The sequence below is a fragment of the Rousettus aegyptiacus genome, unplaced genomic scaffold (assembly GCF_014176215.1).
Source record: "Rousettus aegyptiacus isolate mRouAeg1 unplaced genomic scaffold, mRouAeg1.p scaffold_m13_p_6, whole genome shotgun sequence".
Classification (NCBI taxonomy): domain Eukaryota; kingdom Metazoa; phylum Chordata; class Mammalia; order Chiroptera; family Pteropodidae; genus Rousettus; species Rousettus aegyptiacus.
In genome coordinates this window covers 20950995-20972736 of record NW_023416309.1, presented here as the reverse complement: position 1 = coordinate 20972736, position 21742 = coordinate 20950995, and the positions used below count along the sequence as shown (strand labels likewise).

General features: G+C 34.9%; 1 protein-coding gene, 1 non-coding gene and 1 pseudogene across 2 annotated transcripts in view; 2 read left to right on the top strand and 1 right to left on the bottom strand.

The window, feature by feature from the left end:
- The window catches only part of REEP3 (receptor accessory protein 3), a 76704-nt gene that overhangs the window by 46603 nt on the left and 8359 nt on the right, over nt 1-21742 (top strand). Inside the window, exons 3-6 of the mRNA XM_016159173.2 lie at nt 7218-7294; nt 9646-9766; nt 9947-10060; nt 19221-19368. Coding sequence (XP_016014659.1) covers nt 7218-7294; nt 9646-9766; nt 9947-10060; nt 19221-19368 — 460 coding nt within the window. The remainder of the gene's footprint in view (nt 1-7217; nt 7295-9645; nt 9767-9946; nt 10061-19220; nt 19369-21742) is intronic.
- On the bottom strand, nt 3212-3316 carry LOC118604396. The gene has a single exon (XR_004951711.1). It is a non-coding gene; the product is annotated as a U6 spliceosomal RNA (small nuclear RNA).
- On the top strand, nt 11724-11842 carry LOC118604199 (annotated as a pseudogene).

The window sequence follows — 21742 nt, the reverse complement described above, 5'->3', positions numbered from 1 at the left end:
TTGGGCTCTGGTAAAAATTCTCTTGGGGGCCATCAGAGTGATTTGATCAGATAAATAACATGATTTGCTTTCTGTTTTAAGGAAATTCTCTGACTACTATTTGCAGAATAGACCCCAAAATTAGCAGAGTGAGCAGTTAGGACAATATAGGAATAATCCAGACAGGAGATGATGGCCATCTGGTCTAGGGAGGGATCTGAGTAAGTGGTGAGAAATTATTCCCTTCTGGTTATGTTTTAAAAAACTAACAGGCTGAATAGTGCCTTCCTACCTTCGCACTTTCCAGTGGAGTGTCCCCTCCACACTCCACATTTCTCTGCCTTGCTTAGGGCCCAGGAGGCTGATCCATGCAGACTGTATCAGCTCTGGCTTCTCTCTGAGTTTTGCCCATAGGACTCCTGCAGAAGATGCAAAAGCAGGATGAGCATGGGTTGGACAATGTTCTCCTGGCTTCCTCCCTGCCCCCACAGTTGGCTGTGACTGATGCTGTAGCCCTCCGCTACAGTTACGCTCTCTGGATTTCAGTAAACCTTTCCCACTCCTCTCTCCTTCACACCTAGGGATAATGCTCAAGGATGCAGTACTGTCCTTTATTGATTTTACTCAACCTTGCTCACAACCTTATAAATAGTAAGCTTTCCTTAAATCCTTCTGATCTTGACTCATACTGGAACTAGAGCACCTAGTGTAGTGAAAAGAACAGAACATTTTCTTTTTTATCAGTTATTTACTTGTTTTCCCCCCAGTAAAATGATAACTCTTTGATGACAGAAGATGTCATATTTCTGTTACTGTTCCCACTCACTCTGAGCTCCAGTACTGGGGCAACTGCTGAAGGAGTGCCAGGAACATACAGGGAGGAAATGAGTTGTCAGGCTTCAGGGTGAGGGATAGAGGGACGGCTAGACAGAAGTGCAGGCAGAAGCCATTATTCCTTTGCTGATCCCTCCCCGCTCCCAGCATGTGGACACAGGTGCTGCTATATCTGAGTTGCCTTCAACCTGAATAACACAGGTCCCTCTACCCAGGGGTTTGATTCCCTTTACTCCACCTTTCTCAACTTGTGGGCCCAACCAAGCTTTCTCCAGTGGTTTATTCCTTACAAATGGTCTGTCTAGGCTCTTGCTACAGACTTTTCTAAAATATCAAAGGTTCACAAAATTCAAAGAAGCAACATCTGGCTTCAATGTGCCCTGTACCTCTTGCTAAGCAACCCCAAGCCCCTCACTAGTGGCATCCAGCCTTGGTTTCTGATTTGGCTCCTTAAGGAACCTATAAGCCCAGCACGGGTGGCAGCTATTATTGGTGATGCTTACCAGGTGGCCCCAGAGGTGCACAGGCTGTGGCTAAAGTTGGCCTGCAGCTGGACCCCTCACAGGGGCCACTGAGCCCCACAAAACACCTACTACATAAAGCCACTCTACTAAGACCGGAAGACATGGCAACCCTACCTAATACATAGACACAGAGAGGCAGCCAAAATGAGGAGACAAAGAAGCATGTCCCACATTAAAGAACAGAACAACGCTCCAGAAAAAGAATTCATTAAAATGGAGGAGACAAGCAATCTACCAGATGCAGAGTTCAAAACATTGGTTATAAAGAACTTAGGGGAAGAGTAGATGACTCAGTGAGAACATTAGCAAAGAGATAGAAAACATAAAAATAGAGATGGAAAACATAATAGGGAACCAGTCAGAAATAAGGAATACAGTATCTGAGATGAAGAGTACATTAGAGAGAATCAACAGAGTGGACGAAACAGAGGATCGAATCAGAGACATGGAGGATGGAGTAACAGAGGACACATAATCAGAACAGCAACAAGAAAAAAACAAAAACATGAGGGTAGTTTAAGGAGCCTCTGGGGCACCATCAAACATAACATTTGCATCATAGGGGTACCAGAAAGAGAAGAGAGAGAGCAAGGAATTGAAAACCTATTTGAAGAAGTAATGACGGAATACTTCCCTACAACCCAGGAAGTTCTGAAAGTCCCAAACAAGATGAACCCAAAGAGGCTGACACCAAGACACATCATAATTTAAATGCCAAAGGTTACATACGAAGAGAGAATCTTAAATGCAACAAGAGAAAAGCAATTAGTTACCTGCAAGGGAGCTCCTATAACACTGTCAGCTGATTTCTCGACAGAAACTTTGCAGGCCAGAAGAGCTTGGCACAAAATCAAAGTGATGAAAACCCAGAACCTGTAACCAAACTTACCCAGCAAAGCTATCATTTAGAATCAAAGGACAGATAAAGAGCTTCCTGGACAAGGCAAAGCTCCTTTAGAGTTCATCTCCACCAAGCCAGTATTACAGGAAATGCTGGAGGGACTTTTTTAAGAAGAAGAAGAAAAAAAATGTATCAAAAAATAATGAGTAAAAATGGCAAGAACTACATATTTATCAACAAGTACTTCAAGTGAAAAAGAAGTGCTCCAAGCAAAAGCTAGAGTGGCTGAATGAATAAGAAAACAAGACCCGTATATGGGCTGCCTACAAGAGACTCACTTCATGTTAAATGACACACACAGATGGAAAGAAAAGGGATAGAAAAAGATATTTCATGATGGCTCTAGAGGGTTTTGTGCTGAGAGGAATAAGTCAGATAGAGAAAGACAAATGCCATATGATTTCATATACATGTGGAATCTGAATAACAAAATAAACAACAAAAAAACAAACTCATAGATACAGAGAACATTTTGAGAGTTACCAGATGGGAGGGGAGTTGGGGAGGTCAGTGATAAAGGGAAAAGGGATTAAGAACTGCAAATTGGTAGTTGCAAAATAGTCATGGACACACAATCAGAACAGCAACAAAGTACAGCATAAGGAATATAGTCAGAAATACTGTAATAACTATGTATGGTGTCAGAGAAATACTAGGTTTATTGAGGTGATCGCTGTGAATTACAGAGTTGTCTAATCACTATGTTGTATACCTGAAACTAATACTGTATGCTAACTGTAGTTGAAAAATAAAAAAATATTATTAAAAATTTATTTTAAAATAAAAAAGGTACAGCTTTCTTATTATGCATTGTTCTCATGAAGATATTCTAAACAACATTTTGTTAATTTTACCAATTGTGGGGGTTTTTTTTGGAGGGGGGGAACTCATGCTTTTAATTAGTATAGACACCGTAAGATAGTACTGTAATTTTTAGAAGAGTTCCATATTATTACACTAGCAGTGTGAATTTAAAAATATGAAACATTTCATGAATTTGCATGTCATCCTCACACAGGTGCCATACTAATCTTCTGTATTGTTCCAATTTTAATATATGTGTTGGCGAAGCAAGCACTTTAGGAATTGTTTTTAAACTGGAAAAAATTACTATTTTTCACCTTTGCCAAAAACATACATTTTTACCTATAACGATGATGCCAGTAACTTTTTTTTAATAACTTAAAATGTGGATTGTGATTTATATATCAAAGTTACCTACCTGTTAAGTTACTTTTATTTGCATGACCTTTTAATAGCGCTTATTATATGACATATGGCTATAAACATAAGGTCATCAATGTGATTGTTTTCTCACCAATTTTTTGGTTTTAGTGTTGCATTTTGTTGCTGTTTTCGTTGATCTAAAGATATTTTATCAACGTGTTTTTAATTGTACTTATAATTTGGTGACTTGCCCTCTTTCTTTTTTTTTAACCTTGACTTCTGTCTGTTTTTCCTTTAGGCAAAACCTTAAACCGTAGGCTGAGTGGCCTTGAGGTATAGTTTTAATAAAAACTTTGCTGAATAATCATTTGGTGTAAAATTCCAATCAAATCCATTAATGGAAGAAAGGAAGTAATATCTTTTCAAGGTTAACTTTCCTTGTGGTTGCTCCTATGAATAACACACACACACACACACACACACACACACACGCGCGCGCGCGCGCGCACGCTCTTTCTCTCTCTCTCATCGAATTCATTTAACTATTGCTTGGATTGAACTACATTTAAGGAGAACAAAAATTTCTTAAGTTTTAAGAAAGCAGATTGTCAAAGAATTTATTCATTAAAGACGATTTAAAACCATAGAGTTTTGCTGAAAGAGTATAGCCAATTCCCCAGGAAAATGTTCAGGAATACCCTATGGATTGGATAGTTTGTTGATTTTTGATTTTTTTTTTTTTAACTAAAAAGGGACATCCTTTTTCTTTTTCTTTTCTCTTTTTTTTAAAATTTTTGACATTACCAAATATGTTTTGCTTTTTTAGAGATAAACATTATGTACTTAAAAGCAGTTACTTATTTTGTTAGTTTTAAAATTAATCTGATAATTTCAAGTGAAAACTGAAAAAGTACTTGACTTTATTGAAGTTGGGGTGCTTTTGAAATCCGTAGCAGCTCTAATCCATTCAAGAACTAGTCTTTCAGGGAGTATTACCAGTACTATCTGTGTAGTCCTTTTACCTTTATTCAACTCTGTTAACATGCAAACTATGACTCTTTGTGGACTGCAGACAGAACTGTTTGTAGAGTATTATTTATGGTGGTTTGCCATTTGGAAGATCACAACCATAATGGTTGTGAAACTGAAATAATGAAAAATAACAAGGATTGACTTAAATTATTTATTTTTTTGAAAGTTTCCTAAACTTTTTATGAGAGAGAGAATTTAAGTTAAGCCTCTACTTTCCTGGAGAAGAAGGTGATAATGTTATACTGAAATCCCTGTGCTGATGGCAGCCACTTGTTTGAAAAGCAGCCTCCTTCAGGTTTCAAGGTAGACAGTGCCTCTTTCAGCCATTTCCCAACTCAATGACCTTGTGCAACTTACTTATTTAAGCCCTTAATAAAATGGAAGTTTTCCATATTGTTATTTTCAAACTCTGCCCCATGGATTGCTAGGGTTTCATGGAGTCTCCTCAAGAGTCCTGTGTGGGTAGAATGGGACAACTAACCAGAGCAGTTTCTCCTGTAATTGTTTTACAATTTTTTTTTCAGTATAGGGTCATGTTGTTCAAAAAAGCTTGATCACCTCCAAGGTCCTTGTAGCTCTATAAAAGCACATTATTCTCTTTGCATATTTTTTTCTTCATTTCTTTTTGGAAGATAACCTTGTGAATATAGTTGAAAAGTAAAAGTTCTAAATCAGTGTTTTTTTAGAAAGGCTAAGTGAATGAACTCATATGAGAGTATTGTTTTTCTTTTTAAAAAAAAAAAAGGCAGTGGGGTTGGGGGGTGCGGGGGGGGGGGGCGAGAAAACACATGTAGGATTTTAGCCCTAGAAGAAAATTCCCCATATCGGGGAAAATACCTTGGGGTTGGCGGCAGCAAGGGATTCAAGAGAACTCATGAAAAGTGAAAAACTAAAGAGGGCATTTGTTCTGTTTTTTTTTTTTTTTTCCAACTTGAGATGATAAACTTATAAATTAATTTCCTTGTATTTCAGATATAATGTGCCCTCTTATTTTCTTTGAGCAATTTTTTTAAGCTTTCAGGATTCTCTATATATTAGAATAAATTGGTGTCATTCATATTTTACAATACACATTGCTTCAGAAGTTATTCACAGCTATTTTTAATTGATTTGTCCATGTAAATAGAAAACTATTAAAGCTACTTATAGTTTCACATTGTCTATGGAATACCCACGCAAATATCTGTATTAAAACTAAATAGTTAGGTCATTTCTTTTTTTTCTTTTTATTCTTTTCCTTTTTTTTTTTAGTTAATTAGGTCAATTTCCAGCTATTTATAGAGACCTAAATTTTTTTTTTTTTTTTGGTCATTTTACTGGCATAAGAACAAGGGACATAGTACTTATTTGTGGACCTCATATTCAGCAATTCCTCAGTTGTTTTATCTATATGATATAATTGGTTAGTAACACCAATTCAATAGACAGCCTGGATTCAAATTCTAACTAAGTGACTTTGATCAAGTCATTTACCTTTCTGTGCCACAGTTTCATTATCTATAGTGGAAGTAATGTTTCTTACCTCATAATGTTGTTGTGGGGAATAAATGAAATATTATATGTGATATCCATAGCCCATAGTTGGCATGGTTTTGTGTATTAGTTATTATTATGTTATTGATCAAAAGAGCAGAAATTTGAATCTTTAATGAAAATCTAACCTACTTGAGAAATGATCTCTCTGTGTACTCAGGTAGGTGGAAAAGGATAAATTTAGGGGGATGAGTTCAAGAACAATTAATCCGGATGCATTCTATGAAAAAGATGGGTACAAGGAGACACCAGAATCTCAGGGAGCAGTCAAGATGCTCTGTTCCAGGCAAGATGTAAAAATGTCGTGAAATACTGTCTTAGTTCGTTTAGACTACAGTAACACAAATACCACAGACCAAGTGGTTAATAAGAATAGAAAATAATTTTTCACAGTTCTTGAGGCTGGGAAGTTCATGATAAAGGTGCTGGCAGATGTGGTTTTGGTGAAAGAATGGTGAAAGATGTAGTTCCTTATTCACAGACAGCCATCTTCTGGCTGTGCTCTCATAAGGCTGAGGGGGAGAAGAGGGCTCTCTGGAGGCCCTTTTAGAAGGTTATTAATCCCTGTCATGAGGGCTTTAGGATTTTAACATGAATTTGGCAGGGGACACAAACATTCAGTCAATTGCAACTACCATTGTGGGATTGGAGAAGGAAAAGGATGTATGAGAGGTGACAGGCTTATATGTAGAGGAACAGGAAGAAGATGCTAACCTTAGACTTTCAAACTGCATGACTAGCACCATGGATATTACAAATCCAGGATTGTTCTTTGTTTTCTGAACAGTTTCTATATATAGAGATGATAACGAATGCAGAATATGAAAAACCAACAAAAATTAAATGTGGTCATATTATGTTATACTATATTATTTATTTAATAATTAAATAGCTAATAATCTTCCAAAAGAAGTATATATATAATAAGGTCTTTTAAAGAACTTTTCTCAATTAAGAAAAATATATCCTATTTTTCCATTCTTTCATTCAGATCCCTACATTGCATTGTATCAGGCCCAGAGATTTGTTATTCTTTAATTCTTATATCCCAAGACTGTTGATATAGTGATGTGAGGAACTTGAACATAAAACCTGTTGAAAATTAAACCATTGCCTTCTGCATTTGATCCAACATGCTATATATCTAGAAATATATCAAATATATATATATATATATATATATATGTAATTACTAAGAGTTACAAATAATTTGTCTATCATTTCATAACTATTTTTGTTGTTTCCAGGTTCGATGGATGATGTACTGGATTGTTTTCGCACTCTATACTGTGATTGAAACAGTAGCAGATCAGACAGTTGCTTGGTAAGTTCTAGTACTGAGAAAGGGCCAGAGTTCTATTCTGCTCTTGCTGTTAACAAAATGAATTTGATCAAGTTACCTAATTATCCAATGTCTTATTTTCTTCATGTGGTTTCCCCATAAGAACATTACTTTCCTTATAGTTCCCCTCAGATAAAGGCAGCTCATTCTTCTCCACAGGTGCCACTCCCTACCCACCTCTCACATGCCTCACTGTATCTTGGAAAAAGAGAAACTTGGTTGTTATCCTTCTCCACACTGATGACTTAAGGTTATTTTTCTTTATCACTTTCTAAATGACTCCCCTTTTGAAGCCCACAGCATCTGGTTTTAACACTCATTCCCCATTCAAACTGGATGATGTAACCATCCACACAGACACCCACTGACCACCAGCTCTTTGGCTGCTGTATTCCAAATAGCTGAGAAAATTAAAACATGTTTAGATCCTCAAGGATATAACATTTTACCAAGGAGCAAATCCTTAATGACACAACTTGAATCTCCTTGTACTGTATTTCAGTAGGGCAGTTCCATCTAAACTTTGCCATCCACTTGGAGAAGTCCTCCTCTCAAAATTTTTAAACTTCTACCTTGTCATTATCTTCAACAGCTCTTGCTGCACAAACTTTCAGCCTAAAAAAGCACAACAGTTCCTCTTCTTTGCTTCTGTGCTGAGGTTATTAAATGAGCTGAAAAAAAAATCAATCAGAGGCCCATATAGGTATCAAATTGAACTTTATCATTCTTTTTACTTACTTTTAGTCAGTTTCTATTTCCATTCCCTCCTGCATCTGTCTGTTTCAGACATTTAATGTTCTCTCCTTAAACTGTCTTTTTCTGAATTTGCTATTCTCATCATATTCTCACGGCACATTACGTCACATTGTATTGCTAGAAAAAAACAGAAGTCATCATCTTAAATGTTCTTAACATTCTGCCCTTATTTATGAACTTTTCTGTACAGTATCTTCATTCATCTTCCTCTTTCTTTTTCTGTTCCAAAGCTCATTCATTTACTTGTTATCTTTTGTTATAGGGATCTAGAGAGGGTTTTCTGTTTATTTGTTTGTTTGTTTGTTCATTTGTTTGTTTTTAATGGCAAAACACAGATTCCAAACCATGCTAGATCTTAAGTTTCAAAATTCTATTTTTAAAGACCTCTTAATTTTTTCTGATTGCAAATGTAGCATATATTTCTAAAAACTGAACAATGTAGGAAAAGATTACCACAAACAGTGCAGGTCCAGAAATTCCTCTGTGATTGCACTGTGGCAGAGACCCTTTGTCGACGATAGTCATTCCTTACTGCCTAATACCCATTTGCTCCTTCACAAGAGTCCAGATTTGTTCATTTATCATGTATCTTAGCGCTTCTTGGACCACAGGATGCTGATCCCCTCGTGCTGTATTAGTTAATTTTTCTGTGTCAACAAACAACCCTAGAACCACAATGGGTTAGAAAAACAGACTTATTTCTGTTCATGCTTCATCAGGGCAAATGGTTGGCTATGCATTGCTAGCTTTAGCTATCTTAAGTGTGTTTTCTTTTTGGGACCAAGGCCGAAGAAGCTCTTGTTCTTATGGCAGAAAGCAAAAGTTTAAAGCAAGAGGTTGGAGGTGTTGGGGTGAGGGAGTCAAAGGGCACTTAAAGCTTCACCTTGCATGTACATGTCACACTCATATTCTGTTTGTGAAAGCAGGTCACATGCTTAAAACCACAGTCACGTCTTGGGGAAGTGTACTTAGCCTACAAAGAAGGTACTACAAAGTCACATAAAGGAAGACGTGGGTATCTAACTCTAATTTCCCAGTCTGCCACAATGGTAATTCCATTCCCCCCTTGCAAGTGAAAGATTTAGGTCTGCAAAGTGCTAAAATTTTGGCCAAGTGAGATTGGAGTGTAAGTTTTCTGGGAGTTCTGAGAAAGAGAAGATGTGTATATAGGGTAATATTGTGTACTTGGAGCTTATAAATGTGTGTCCAGATGCTTGGAGGTGTGCTGGTACTGCCATGGCAATTGGGCTCTGCAGACAGAGTGGTTGTACCTTACTCCCCTGTTTAACCATTGTAAATGCCCTCTGAATTGTACAGGCAGTTGGCAGCTTCACTACGCTTGCTTAAACAGAAGAATCTTGACTAGATGATATGAATCTGTGGGGATCAGGTTGCTATTTTGTTAACTGATCTATGTAGTTAATGAGATTAATTTGTCTATTCAAACATAGTTGTTTCTCTGATCACTCATTTTTTTTCATTAAAACTTAACACAGTGACTGAACTTTAAAGGTTTTTTGTGTGTGTGTGATTTCATCATTGTCTTTAGTTTATTTTTCCAAATTTTTTCTTGTTAGGTTCCCCCTGTACTATGAACTTAAGATTGCTTTTGTCATATGGCTGCTCTCTCCCTATACCAAAGGAGCAAGTTTAATATATAGAAAATTCCTTCATCCACTTCTTTCTTCAAAGGAAAGGGTAAGATATGTAAATTATTTACATAAATCATTTGTTAGAAATGTATATCATCACATGCTTTATGCTATACAATTAGTGAAATGCTTATATTATGGTGGGGGGTTCCTATTTTTTGGCTTCTTGATGCTACATTTAAGTATAATTAATGTCTATGGGTTTGGGTTCTTTTTTTTTTTCCAGGAGATTGATGATTATATTGTACAAGCAAAGGAACGAGGCTATGAGACGATGGTAAATTTTGGGCGGCAAGGTTTAAACTTAGCAGCTACTGCTGCTGTCACTGCAGCAGTGAAGGTAATTTTTTATTTACATTTTTCATCCAATAGCACATTAATTAAGTCAATGGATAAAGTATGGTGTCTTTTTATTTCAGATTGTTATGAAATTTGGCAGAATTCTCTCTGTTTATTTTTGTAATACTGGTATGAACAAGTAGATAATTTAGAAGCATTTTAACACATGTTTTCTATAACTGCTCAGTATTTTGAAACTTAACTGATCACAAAATGAGAGCTAGTTAATAAAGAAAACATACTGGAAAATGTCATTTTGTCATAACTTTTCTACTGTATATCCTTAAAATAGTCTGAGTAAATAACCTTTAGTAAAGATGACCGTTCTTTCTTTCTCTGTCTTTGGTGTTTTCTCTCTCGGTGGCAATATCTTGGTAGGATTTCTGGCTTACTTCTGCACTCCCACTTCAACCATTTTGAGGTAACCAATTATTCAAAATAAGGCATGAAAAAATTCTGTTCTTAAAACTTGAGATTTTACTTAGCCAATACTAATGTCATGTGTTGTGTTTTGCAAGCCAAGTTGTCAAATGAATGCCTTCTGTGAAAACTTGCATTGTGGCTTTTGGATTTCTTTGCATGTAGTAATTAGTGTGGTTTATTTTAAATGCCATAGCATAATTGATTTTGATGTGTAGCATATAGAAAAAAAAAAAACAGGCTTTGGATCAAAAAAGTCCTGAGTATGACTTTCCAAATAACCATTGGCAATTGACTTAACTTCTGTATTTCTTATTTGCTTCATGTATAAAATGGGGATTATATACCTGTCTGTGAGATCATTTATAAAAGCACAATGCTTGCCAAAATGTAGTAGGAGTCCAATAAACATTAATATCGTGTGTTTCTCTTAATTCAAGAGACTATTTGAGTTTGTTGCTGTTAAATCGAGACTGAATAACATAGCTTTTGAGTTAGGCTTTTTTAACTTAGTTATCTCAAACAGAAACAATGATGCTATGAAAACAAATATTTTAGTTAAGCGATGATTTTATATAACAGCAATAGTGAAGGGATATAAAATGTCAAATGGAATTCCCAGAATGAGCCTCTCTCTTCAGAAAGTGACCCTTGGCTCAAGTATCACAATTAATGTGATCAACAAGATAGAAATCCACATTATATTCTAGAAGTATTACATTGAGGATTAATTGGAAACTTATTAACTATGCAGCACTAATCATGTAAGACAATTGTATTATTAATGATTATTAATTACCAGCACTTTAGTATAGTTTACCTATTATTGGCTTTTGAAGGCTTTTTATTAGTATAAATATAAGTAAATACTAAAATAACAAAATTTTTGCTTATTTAAGGACTTTTTCATTTTAGAAGAAGTGCATTTGCTTCTTATTTCTTGCTTAATGAAAATATATTTATGAAATCCATATCTACTTAAAAAGATTGTTCAGGAGATTCAACTAGGAATTCTACCAAGAGAACAGATGCAATTATTGAAGAAATAATACAATTAGATTTCCCAGAATGGAAGGATTTGAATCTTCACATTGAAAGGGCTCACAAAATACCCAGCACAAAGAAAGAATGAAAGGCTGACTCTAAGCAGACTGACTCTTAAGCAAGGTCATTGAAATATTCCAAAACACCAGAGATATAGAAAGAATTCTTAACAATTCCAAAGATAAAATGTATGTCCATTTGTCTACAGCCATGCCACCCTGAACATGCCTGATCTCATCTGATCTCGGAAGCTAAGCAGGGTCGGACCTGGTTAGTACTTGGATGGGAGACCACCTAGGAAGACCAGGGGCTGCAGGCATTAAAAAAAAAGTATGTCACATTCAAATGATCAACATTCAGAAAGGCATTCATTTCTAAGTAGTGACAATGGAAGCTTCAAGACGGAAGACTAATACCATCCATGATACCACGGTGATTTTCACCCTCAAATTCTGAAAGTCAAGCTCTCAGTCATCCATCAGCTTAGAATAAATCTTTTATTTTTTTTTTTATTTTAGGCATGCATAGTCACAAAATTTATCTCCTGTGTATCCTTTGTCAGGGTAGGTATGCTCTACCAAAGTTAGGGCATAATCCACAAAAAAGGAAACCCATGGGATCTGGAAGCAGGATATCCAACACAGAAGGAAAGTGACAAGAATTTCCAGAATGAGCACTACACAGCAAGTCCAGGGTACAACCAGCCAAAATTGGATGTGATGGGCAAAGGGTAGCGGGACAGGTGAGAAACGTGTGGAGATGAAAGTACCTGATAGGTTTAATCCTGTGCAGGGATGATATTTAAATCAGTCAGTGCATGCTGTGACTAATCAGAAAACACACTGGCTGTAGATGGCCAGTACTACAGTGTAGGTGCACCTCTGCCTTGAGCACCATGAAAAAAATGTAGTGGAGGTATTGTGAAGAGGGAGAGCGTAGGACAACTAAGCAAAGGAAATTTAAAAAGGGATAATTGGAACTCTGGAAAAAGTTATAATATATAAGAAAGGAAATATAATAATGAAGCATGACTGGGCTCAGCAGTGAATAGCATTTACATCATAATCATAAGAACACGGACTGTGGGTTGAACAACTGTGATTTCGCTCTACTGGGAGGATGAAGGAAGGAGAAAAGGAGGTGGAAGAGAACTAAAATCCTCATCTGCTTTATAGGAAAGTAGGGGTTTAAAGCGGTTGCCTGCAGGAGGATGGAGAGGAGAAGAGGACAGAAGGCTTATTGATTTTTCATATTTAAAAGCATCATTCAACATGAGTCTGTGGTGAAAAACTAAAACTTAAAAGTCAACTAGAAAAATTGTTTATAAAATATAGATATTTTAGAACATTGTTTTGGAAAAGAGAAGCATACAAAACCCTTTTTTTCTCTCTTCACTTTTCAACATAGTTTATACTTTGTGTGGCACCTTCCCATGTATTGCGACTATTTTGTGGGATATTTATTTTATTTTGGCTTATGTTTACTACTTCCAAACTCTGGGGAAACAGAAATCCCCACTACATTATCTTAAACTTATTCCCTCCTCATTTAATTTTATTTAATGCTTTGCTGCCATCAGTATTTAGCACCCTACATATTTAACATCTATTCATTTAATACCTACTACATGGAAGGTGCTGGAGGTGTAGGAATGAACAAGATGGATACAGTTCCTCCTCTCTCAGACTACTGTCTAGCTGAATGTCTGTATTTACTAACCGAAAATGTTATCTCATCACTGAATGCTACAAGCCTCCCTTTTGCCCTTCATTGTCAGAATAAGCATTATCTCAGAAATATTTTTCTGTAGAAAAGCTATGAAAACAATCCTATACCTTGATTTCTACCTTTTTTTCTTTGTAATTAATTCATTGTTTATTTTTATTTATATATTTAACAACTTAGAATCACCGCCCCACTTCAAAGGCAGGAAACAGAGAACATTAAAATCATCTCTGAGTTACCACTGCAAAACAAACAAACACATATCCCATAATTTGAATCCATTTTCGAATCCATTCTCTTCTTATTTGTGATGTCATGATCCTTTAGTTTTCAAGATCATTGTATGTGAAGTAGCCCTTGCCATTCTCAGCAGGAGCCCAGGAAGATTGACTTCAACCATCCTGGATTTTATTCATTAGAAATAGTCATTAAATATGCTGCACATAACATACTGTTAACACTATTTGCCTCAAGTTGTACTGTGCCTATTTTAAAGTAGGTGAATTAGTTTCATCTCTGGAGATATCAAAGAAAGGCACTGTGATGGAAGAATCACTGAACCAGACACTTCATACCAAGGAATAAATTGAAACCGAAAGAGGAAATAGGTCAAGTTTGAGGAGAAACTGCAAGAAATCCAGTAGTAAAACTGGAGAATTATTTCAAATTTTTACAACATGTAGTTTGTAAAAATATCTTTCAGGCTAAAAACAATTGGACTCTTGCTATGACCTTTAAAAATTGATAATGCTCCTGACTAGGTATCCTAGGTTGAACCACCTGAGCATATTAAAGATGAAAATAGGAATTTAATAAGAGCACTTATTATATTGTAAAGCAATTTTCTGAAAATGTTACTCAGTTCTATGACCTCATTACCAGGCATCTGTTCACAAGGTCAGTGTGCAAGTTTATTTTAGCTGAGCAAAGCATAAACACATGAAGGACCCTTCAAGGATTTTGCTGAGGATGTTCAGCATTCCATAGCTTTTCACATGAGAAATGCAGGTGGCTTTTGTACAGACGAGCAACACTCCTGCCTGATGAAGGACAGGTGAAGAAAAGCACTGTCAGTCGTATTAACCATCTCTTAGAATTTTCTCTGGCAGCCTTTTCTTGTTGAATTATTTAGCAGATATTATTTGAAAAATCAATTAGCACAGAAAGTAGATCCTTACAGGTAAAATTGATGAAGTCGAATTGACTTTAAGGGACTGTGATAGTTCAAAAATTCTGACATCTTACTGTGTTACTGGCTTTCTGTTTGTGAAAAGCTTTGAGAATATGTAGCCACTTAGTATCATCCATTTAAAAAAAAAAAAAAAGGCAGTTCAGACAGTGGAAAAGGTCATACTATTTTCCTATCATCTAAGAAGCAGAATGTTATAATGAACATTGAATTCTGTAGCAGTGGAGTTATCTGCATTTTCTTAGCCCTAATTGTGCCACAAATTAGCCATGAGATTTTGGGCAAATCATCTGCAGATCTAAGTATTCATTTTCTTGCCTGTAAAACAAGGGGGTGAAATTTGACTTCTAAAGCCCCTTATATCTCTACAAAAAATTCTCAGCAGGGTTGATTTTGCCTTCCAAGGGACATTTGGCAATGTCTGGAGACATTTTGGGTTGTCGCAACTAAGGGAAGGGGTGCTGCTACTGGCATATAGGGGAGTAGAGGCCAGGGATACTACTTAATGTTCTACAATGCACAAGACTGCTTCCCCAAAACAAAAAAAAATTATCTAGCCCAAAACAGCAATAGGGCTGAGGTTGAGAAACTTTGCTCTAAAAGTATGATGAGTCAGAAAAAGCTGAAAGAATATATAAATCTGTATAGGTAGATTACGAATAATTTTTCTTTTGTATATTTTTCTCTTGTTACAAATGTTCTTTGATAAATATATATTGCTTTCATCTTAAAACCACTAAAATATATTATTCATTTAATGCAAATGCAATCAGTTCTATTCTAGGCTTGATCAGATTAATTGTTGAATGTCCATAGGGAAGAGAAATTTCCCTGAAAACTGGAAACTAGCCTTATCTGCAATTATAATGTAATATGTCAAGGATCAACAGAAATAGAGCTTAATGGCTATTCATCATTCAACAGGACAGTAAGAATTATTCTGTAAGAGATTGTTTATATGTTTGTAAGATTATAAAGTGTTGCTGATTATGTTTTTAAGTTCTTAATTAAAAATGTGAAGAGAATAGGTTGAGGGTTTTATACAAAGGTGCTAATAAGCCTAGTAAATTCCCCTTATTTAACACAAAATATAGTAATTTTCATGTAATGTTTAACCAGGAAATTAAGTTGTTTTAACAAAGGTGGAATCATTTGGGTGTAAAAAAGTTAGAATTAGTCATATATTCAGATCCCTTTCTAAAAATGCCTATCATGTACCTGTATACTTGAGTAGACATTCAGATGTCCTACTGCCCTTGGATGTAAATGTAAATGTGGGAGGACAGCTTGGGGAGTTGGTTCTCAGCTGGAGACTCCTTCCTAGAGCTTCACTGTACTAGATCTGGGCCTAGCCCTTTTAGCCAGTCAGCCCGTATGGTGTTCTTAGTTTCTTAAATGGATGTTCTGGGCCCATCCAAATTTCAAGCCTGGGAATTTTGAGCTACCAAAGGGTTTGGGAACCCTTCTGCTAATGATGATCAGTCTTGATATAAAATATTCTATGGAATACTTCTTACTTTTACATTCTCATCATAATCTTTCTGTTACTTCCTCTTTGGTTTTTAGGACCAATATTAACATACACAGTGTATATACAATTCTGCAGAGAATAGGCTGTAAAATGCTTGGATATAGAATTCCTTGTGGATGGTACCTTTCTTCTTCATCAAGTAAGGCGGCTCTTTCCACACATACTTTCTTCCTCGACTAGAATCTTCCATTTTTTTTTACGCTTTTAGCTTAATATTATATAAACCCAATAGAAGAAAATAAATAAAGCATTATTACTTTAAACAGAACCTAACATTGTTATTAACAAGTGACTGTAATGCCCTATTTGTGCCCTGAAAATAGAGAAATGGTTTTTCTTTTAATAATCAGAGTAAGAGATTATATGTAGGAAGAATGAGTGGGAAATGGATCAGAAATTTTTTTAATTAAGTTTATTGGGGTAACATTGGTTAATACAATTATATAATTTTCAGGTGTACATTATAATTTAACATCGGTATATTCTATTGTGTGTTTACCACTCGAAGTCCAGTTTCCTTCAGCTACCATCTATGTGATCGCCTTTACCATGTTACAGTTAAAACTTCACTATGTCATCTATGATTAATTTTATATTAAAGAAATTGTTGAAAAATATCACCCATCCCATCTGTCTAAACATTATACTGTTTTCATTTTTGCATATTTTTTCCTTTCTACTTGTAACCATACTGTATATTATGCACATGATTTAGAATTCTGAGGTAGAGAGAAGGTATTGCCACTTGGAATTTTATTACAAACATAATCTCTTTATTAATAGACTTTTTGTGTTGAAGATATAAAAATTGGAGGGAATAGGTCTGCATTTAGATGTGATTATTTTATAATTACACCTCTCCTTTAATGTGGATACATTGGATGCTTACAATTTTGAAGTTCACAATACTGCATTAATTCTCTTTTCCTATGTTAGCTCCATTTAGGGCCCATAAGAAAATACACAGTGGAAAATACGATTATTCGAAATGATAATGGCTGTCGAAGTGTTGGGGGGTGTCAAAGAGAGTTCACAGCCACAAGCTTTTCTTGAAACCTTGAGGGGACTGATAATACTTAGGGCTATAAGATTGGTTACTCAAGAGCTACATTAAAATCCATGCTGTAAATAGATCACCCAGCTACCTCAAGGTTGGTCCTTGCTCACCTTTCATTTAACCCGAAACAAACCTCTCTGATGGTTGGTATAATCTACCTGTGTAGATACCCACAACCATACCTGTAGTTTGCTACTTAACCTCAGTATATGAATGCCATTGTTTACATTAAAACAAGCTGCTATATATGGAGAACTCTCTAGCAGTCAAGAATAATTTAAAAAGGGGCATAAAAAGAGTATTTAGTTTAATTTTTACATGCTCAGTTTCAGTACCATAGGTACATTAGGAGACTAGAAGAAGCCTAAGATCTATCTCATCTAGTTTCTTAAAATCTTCCTTTGGAAGCAAAATATACACAACACAATGGTAGGACTAACAGTAATATGTGAGTTCATTTGTGAAGTATGCCCTAAGTAATTAGCTGATTATACTTGTTAAAGATACCAAAGTTTGTGAATGATATAAAGCAGGACTGGTTCAATGGCACTCTGACTCCTTTTCGTTCTGAGATAGCTTTCTTGAGTTAGAGAGTTTGGGAGTTACAGCCAGCCTTGGAAATTGCACCCGAGTCAAGTAGAGGGTATCATGGATGTGTATGCCATTTATCATTTCTTTAGCAATAGGTGAAAAGTCAAGAATTTCTGAGAGAGGGCACAGAAATACAAAGAAGGGATAAAGAAATTGACAGTTCTGAGAAAGCAAGGCATCTGTCCCAGATGAGTGCTGGTCACTTCCTTTTAGTGTGTCTCCGAAATCTTCTGTTACCTATCTGTTTAATAAGTAAATGGTATCTGATAAAGAGGAAGAAAGTATAATTAATTAAAAACCATGTCAAGAATGTTTAAAGATGTGTGGAGCCCAGTTATTTTTATGAAGGCTATAGACCCTTTAGTTAATTTCTTTTCACAATCCAAAAAAATACAGTAGAAATACAAAGCTTAAGTGGTGTAATGGTCTTTGCTTTCAACATAATATATCACCAACTCAGAGTACCTGAATCAAGACTCATTTTCTTCATTGTAAAATACATGTTAGCATTAATATTTGAGTATTTTTAGTGCTGTAAGCTTTGAAACTTAGAGATAAACCATTATGGATAAGTTTCTATGGTAACTTTATAACTAGAGGCAACCATAAATTGACATATGTGAGAAGAAATAAGTGTAAAAAAAAATTAGAAGAATATTTTTAATCCAGCTATAAATAAGAAATTAGTCATCTATATGCTATGCAAATTTTCAAAGTGGGTAAATTTAGAAATTATTTTTTCCCTTTACTAAGGTTTTACTTGGAAGGGAATCTAGTTATAGCTAAAAAGTTCAGAGATGTCACTTTCAAAGCAGTGCAATGATGAAAGTCATTGAACTTTCTGCAATAGAAATGTTCTATGTATTGTTTAATACAGTAGCTACTAGCCACATGTGACTACTGAACATGTGAAATGTGGCTAGTGCAATTAAGGAACTGAATTTTTACTTTAATTTTTATTGTAGTTAATTTTTATTTAGTTAATTTAAATTTAAATACCCACAGGTGTTCAACGTCTACTATTGTTAAGGCTTTAGAATGACTTCGTAGTAGTAATAGATGTGCCTTGCCAGATAGTGAACTCATTAACTCAATATTATTTTGTATCCAGGATTCTTTGGCTCTTAAATTTTTTTTTATCCTGTTCAGGAGCCGTTACAACTCCTGACTTAGTTTAGCTTAAGACAATATCTCTTTTACTTTAAAAAGTTGTTCTAAATCATAAGCTTAAGCCCCAAGTGCTCGTTTTAGGAGAGAGCAAAATTATGGATACTGTTTACTCTGAGGGTAAGCTCACCAGGCATTTTTCACACTTTAAATAGAAAGCTTAAATGTTTGGGGGTGGAATGTACCAATATCTACAATTCACTTTGAAATACGGTAAAAATGGTTTGATGGATGGATAAATGGTAGATATGTGATAAAATATAGCAAAATATAAATGATTATGGGTGTCCAGTATGTAATTCTTTCAACTTTTCTGAAAGTTTCATAATAAAATGAGTAAGTTCCATGATAAAATGTTGGAGGAAAGTTCAATATAAGCTTATTAAATATTTTAAAGTATTTTTTTTCTTGGATCTCTCACTTCTCTGTTAAAATAGAGCCAAGGGGCGATAACCGAGCGGTTACGAAGTTTTAGTATGCACGATCTAACAGCTATCCAAGGGGATGAGCACATGGGACAAAGGCCATACCAACCTCTACCAGAAACAAAAAAGAAAAGTAAACCAGCCTCCAGTGAATCAGCAGGTGTGCCCATTTGTTTTAATATATTATTCTTTCACAAGTGGGATTTTGAGTCAAGATGGGTACTAAAATAATACTTGATAACTCTGAATTTGGTAGACAAAATTTATTTCTGAGTTTTACACTTAATTGTAGTTCTCTTTCTCTAGATTTTCTCTAGATAAAGTTCATGCTTGTCTTTTATTGGCTCTGGAGATAATCCAACTAAGAAAGTAGCAGTAGCTTTTTGTGCTGTGGGTGTGGTTACCACCATCCCACCACCAGTACAAGTTTTGACCTGTTTCTTTATAAGCTGTGTAATGGCATCTAAATAGTTTTATAATTAAACAATCTTTACGGTAAGTGCTGTGAACAAGTGAGGATATTGACTCATAAAAGTTTTAAGCAGGTGATTGATTCTGTTTAAAAACAAAATTACTCCGGTGGAAAATGTGTTGAATTCATACATATTCTAGTTCAAGAACTAACTTGTGAATATATTCTAATGTAAAGCATGAACATGTCGTAGCTGGTATGTTCTAAACCTTAATAAATAATTATCTTAGAAATATACACATAAATAAAGACATAGTTCTTTAGTCATTTTATCACATATAAGAAAGTTTTAGTTAAAGGCATAGCTGAGAACCAAGATCTTTAGGACATGTCTTATTATTAAGTCTATAAGGTACAAGCCTGCTTAAACCTCTTTTTTTTTTTTTTTTGAGCTAAAAGTTTTCTTTTGAAATAAGCAGTTTGAAAAATAAAGTAATAGTCTTTTCTTATAAAGGAAAAATAGTGAACTTTCTTTAAATTCTCCTTAGAATGAATAACTTTACAAAAGTTGGTGTCTGTTATCTAAGAGGTAGTAATTAAGCATTGGCCATTGATTAAGGAAGTAATAGCTTTAAGAATGAGGAACCATTGAACTTTGAACCATCATTCTTAATGCATAAATAACATAAAAGTAGTCCTTATTATAGGCATTTTCTGAATATGCATTTAAAAATTAGGATACTAATTTTGATTATGAGGTCTGCTGTATATATTGTGCTCTTTTGCACTAGTTATCTGAATTTTTTATCAACAGTTTGTTCATGATTATATCTTAGAATTGGTTAAGAATTATTTTCCAATTATTTGACGGAAAACAAGATTATAAATAGGAAAATTCTAAACACTATTTTTATGATGTGACTAAAATATTTTAAGATATTGAGGTACTATTTAGTTCAAGCCATGAAAGTAAAATAACTGAAGATTTATAAAAATGTGAAGTAACTGGTAGCAGTATAAGAAATATATTTGTTCAGTTATGAAATTAAAATTTTAATATGCATTACTTTGCCAAACTTTCCTACAGAATAGTATATATCCTGAGCTTTTCTTCTTTAAGGAGAAAATTTAAACAAAACTTTCTCTCTCAGCACTATCTTTAATAAAGTAGTATTTCCAGGAGAGGACTAGGGGAGGAGACGATAATAACAGTTAATCTAGATAGACACAAATCCAGGTACACGTGGACATTTATAAAGTGAGGAAGGTAGCCTTTCACATTGGTGGGAGAAAGGCAGATTAATAAGTGGTGTTAAGATAACTGCTAAGCTTAGAAGATGAAATAGGGAATGAAGTTATACCTGTATCAAAATAAATTCTTAAAAGATTAAGACTGAAATGTAAGAAATTAAACAATATAGTAAGAAATTCCTGTGTGTATTTTTATGCTCCTAAGATAGATCAAACTTCTTAAGCATGACATCAAAACCAGAAAACATAAAAGAAATTTTTGAGAGATTTTTCTATTGAAAAACACACACACACACACACACACACACACACACACACACATAAAGTTACCATATAAGGAGGGAAAAAACTCCACACGATAAAAATGATAAACTATAAGAAATATTATATATTACAAGCAAAGGGTTCAGATTTTAACAATCTAAGAACCCTTACAAGCCAATAATTGTCAATACTACCACAGAATACAGCTGACCAATTAATATATGAAAAAATAGCCTCACAGATAGTCAAAGGAATAGAAATAATAGTAATTTTTGGTCACCAGATTGGCAAATAAAAATTTTAATAAATAGTGCTCTGTGTTGGTGACTATACTAGTTGTCTGTTGCTGCATAATAAACCACCTCCCAAAACTAGTTTAAAAATATCACTGTCATTTATTTTATTTGTGAACCTGGAGGTAACTGGGCTCAGTGAGACAGTTCTTAGGGTCTTATGCAGCTACAGTCAGACAGCAACTGGAGCTGGAGTCATAATCCCAAAGACTTCTTCACTCACATGTCTGGTGTCTGAGCTGGGTGGTTTATTAGCCATGAAAAATACTGATGTCATTCTATACTTACTGACATAAAAACATAACCAGATTGTG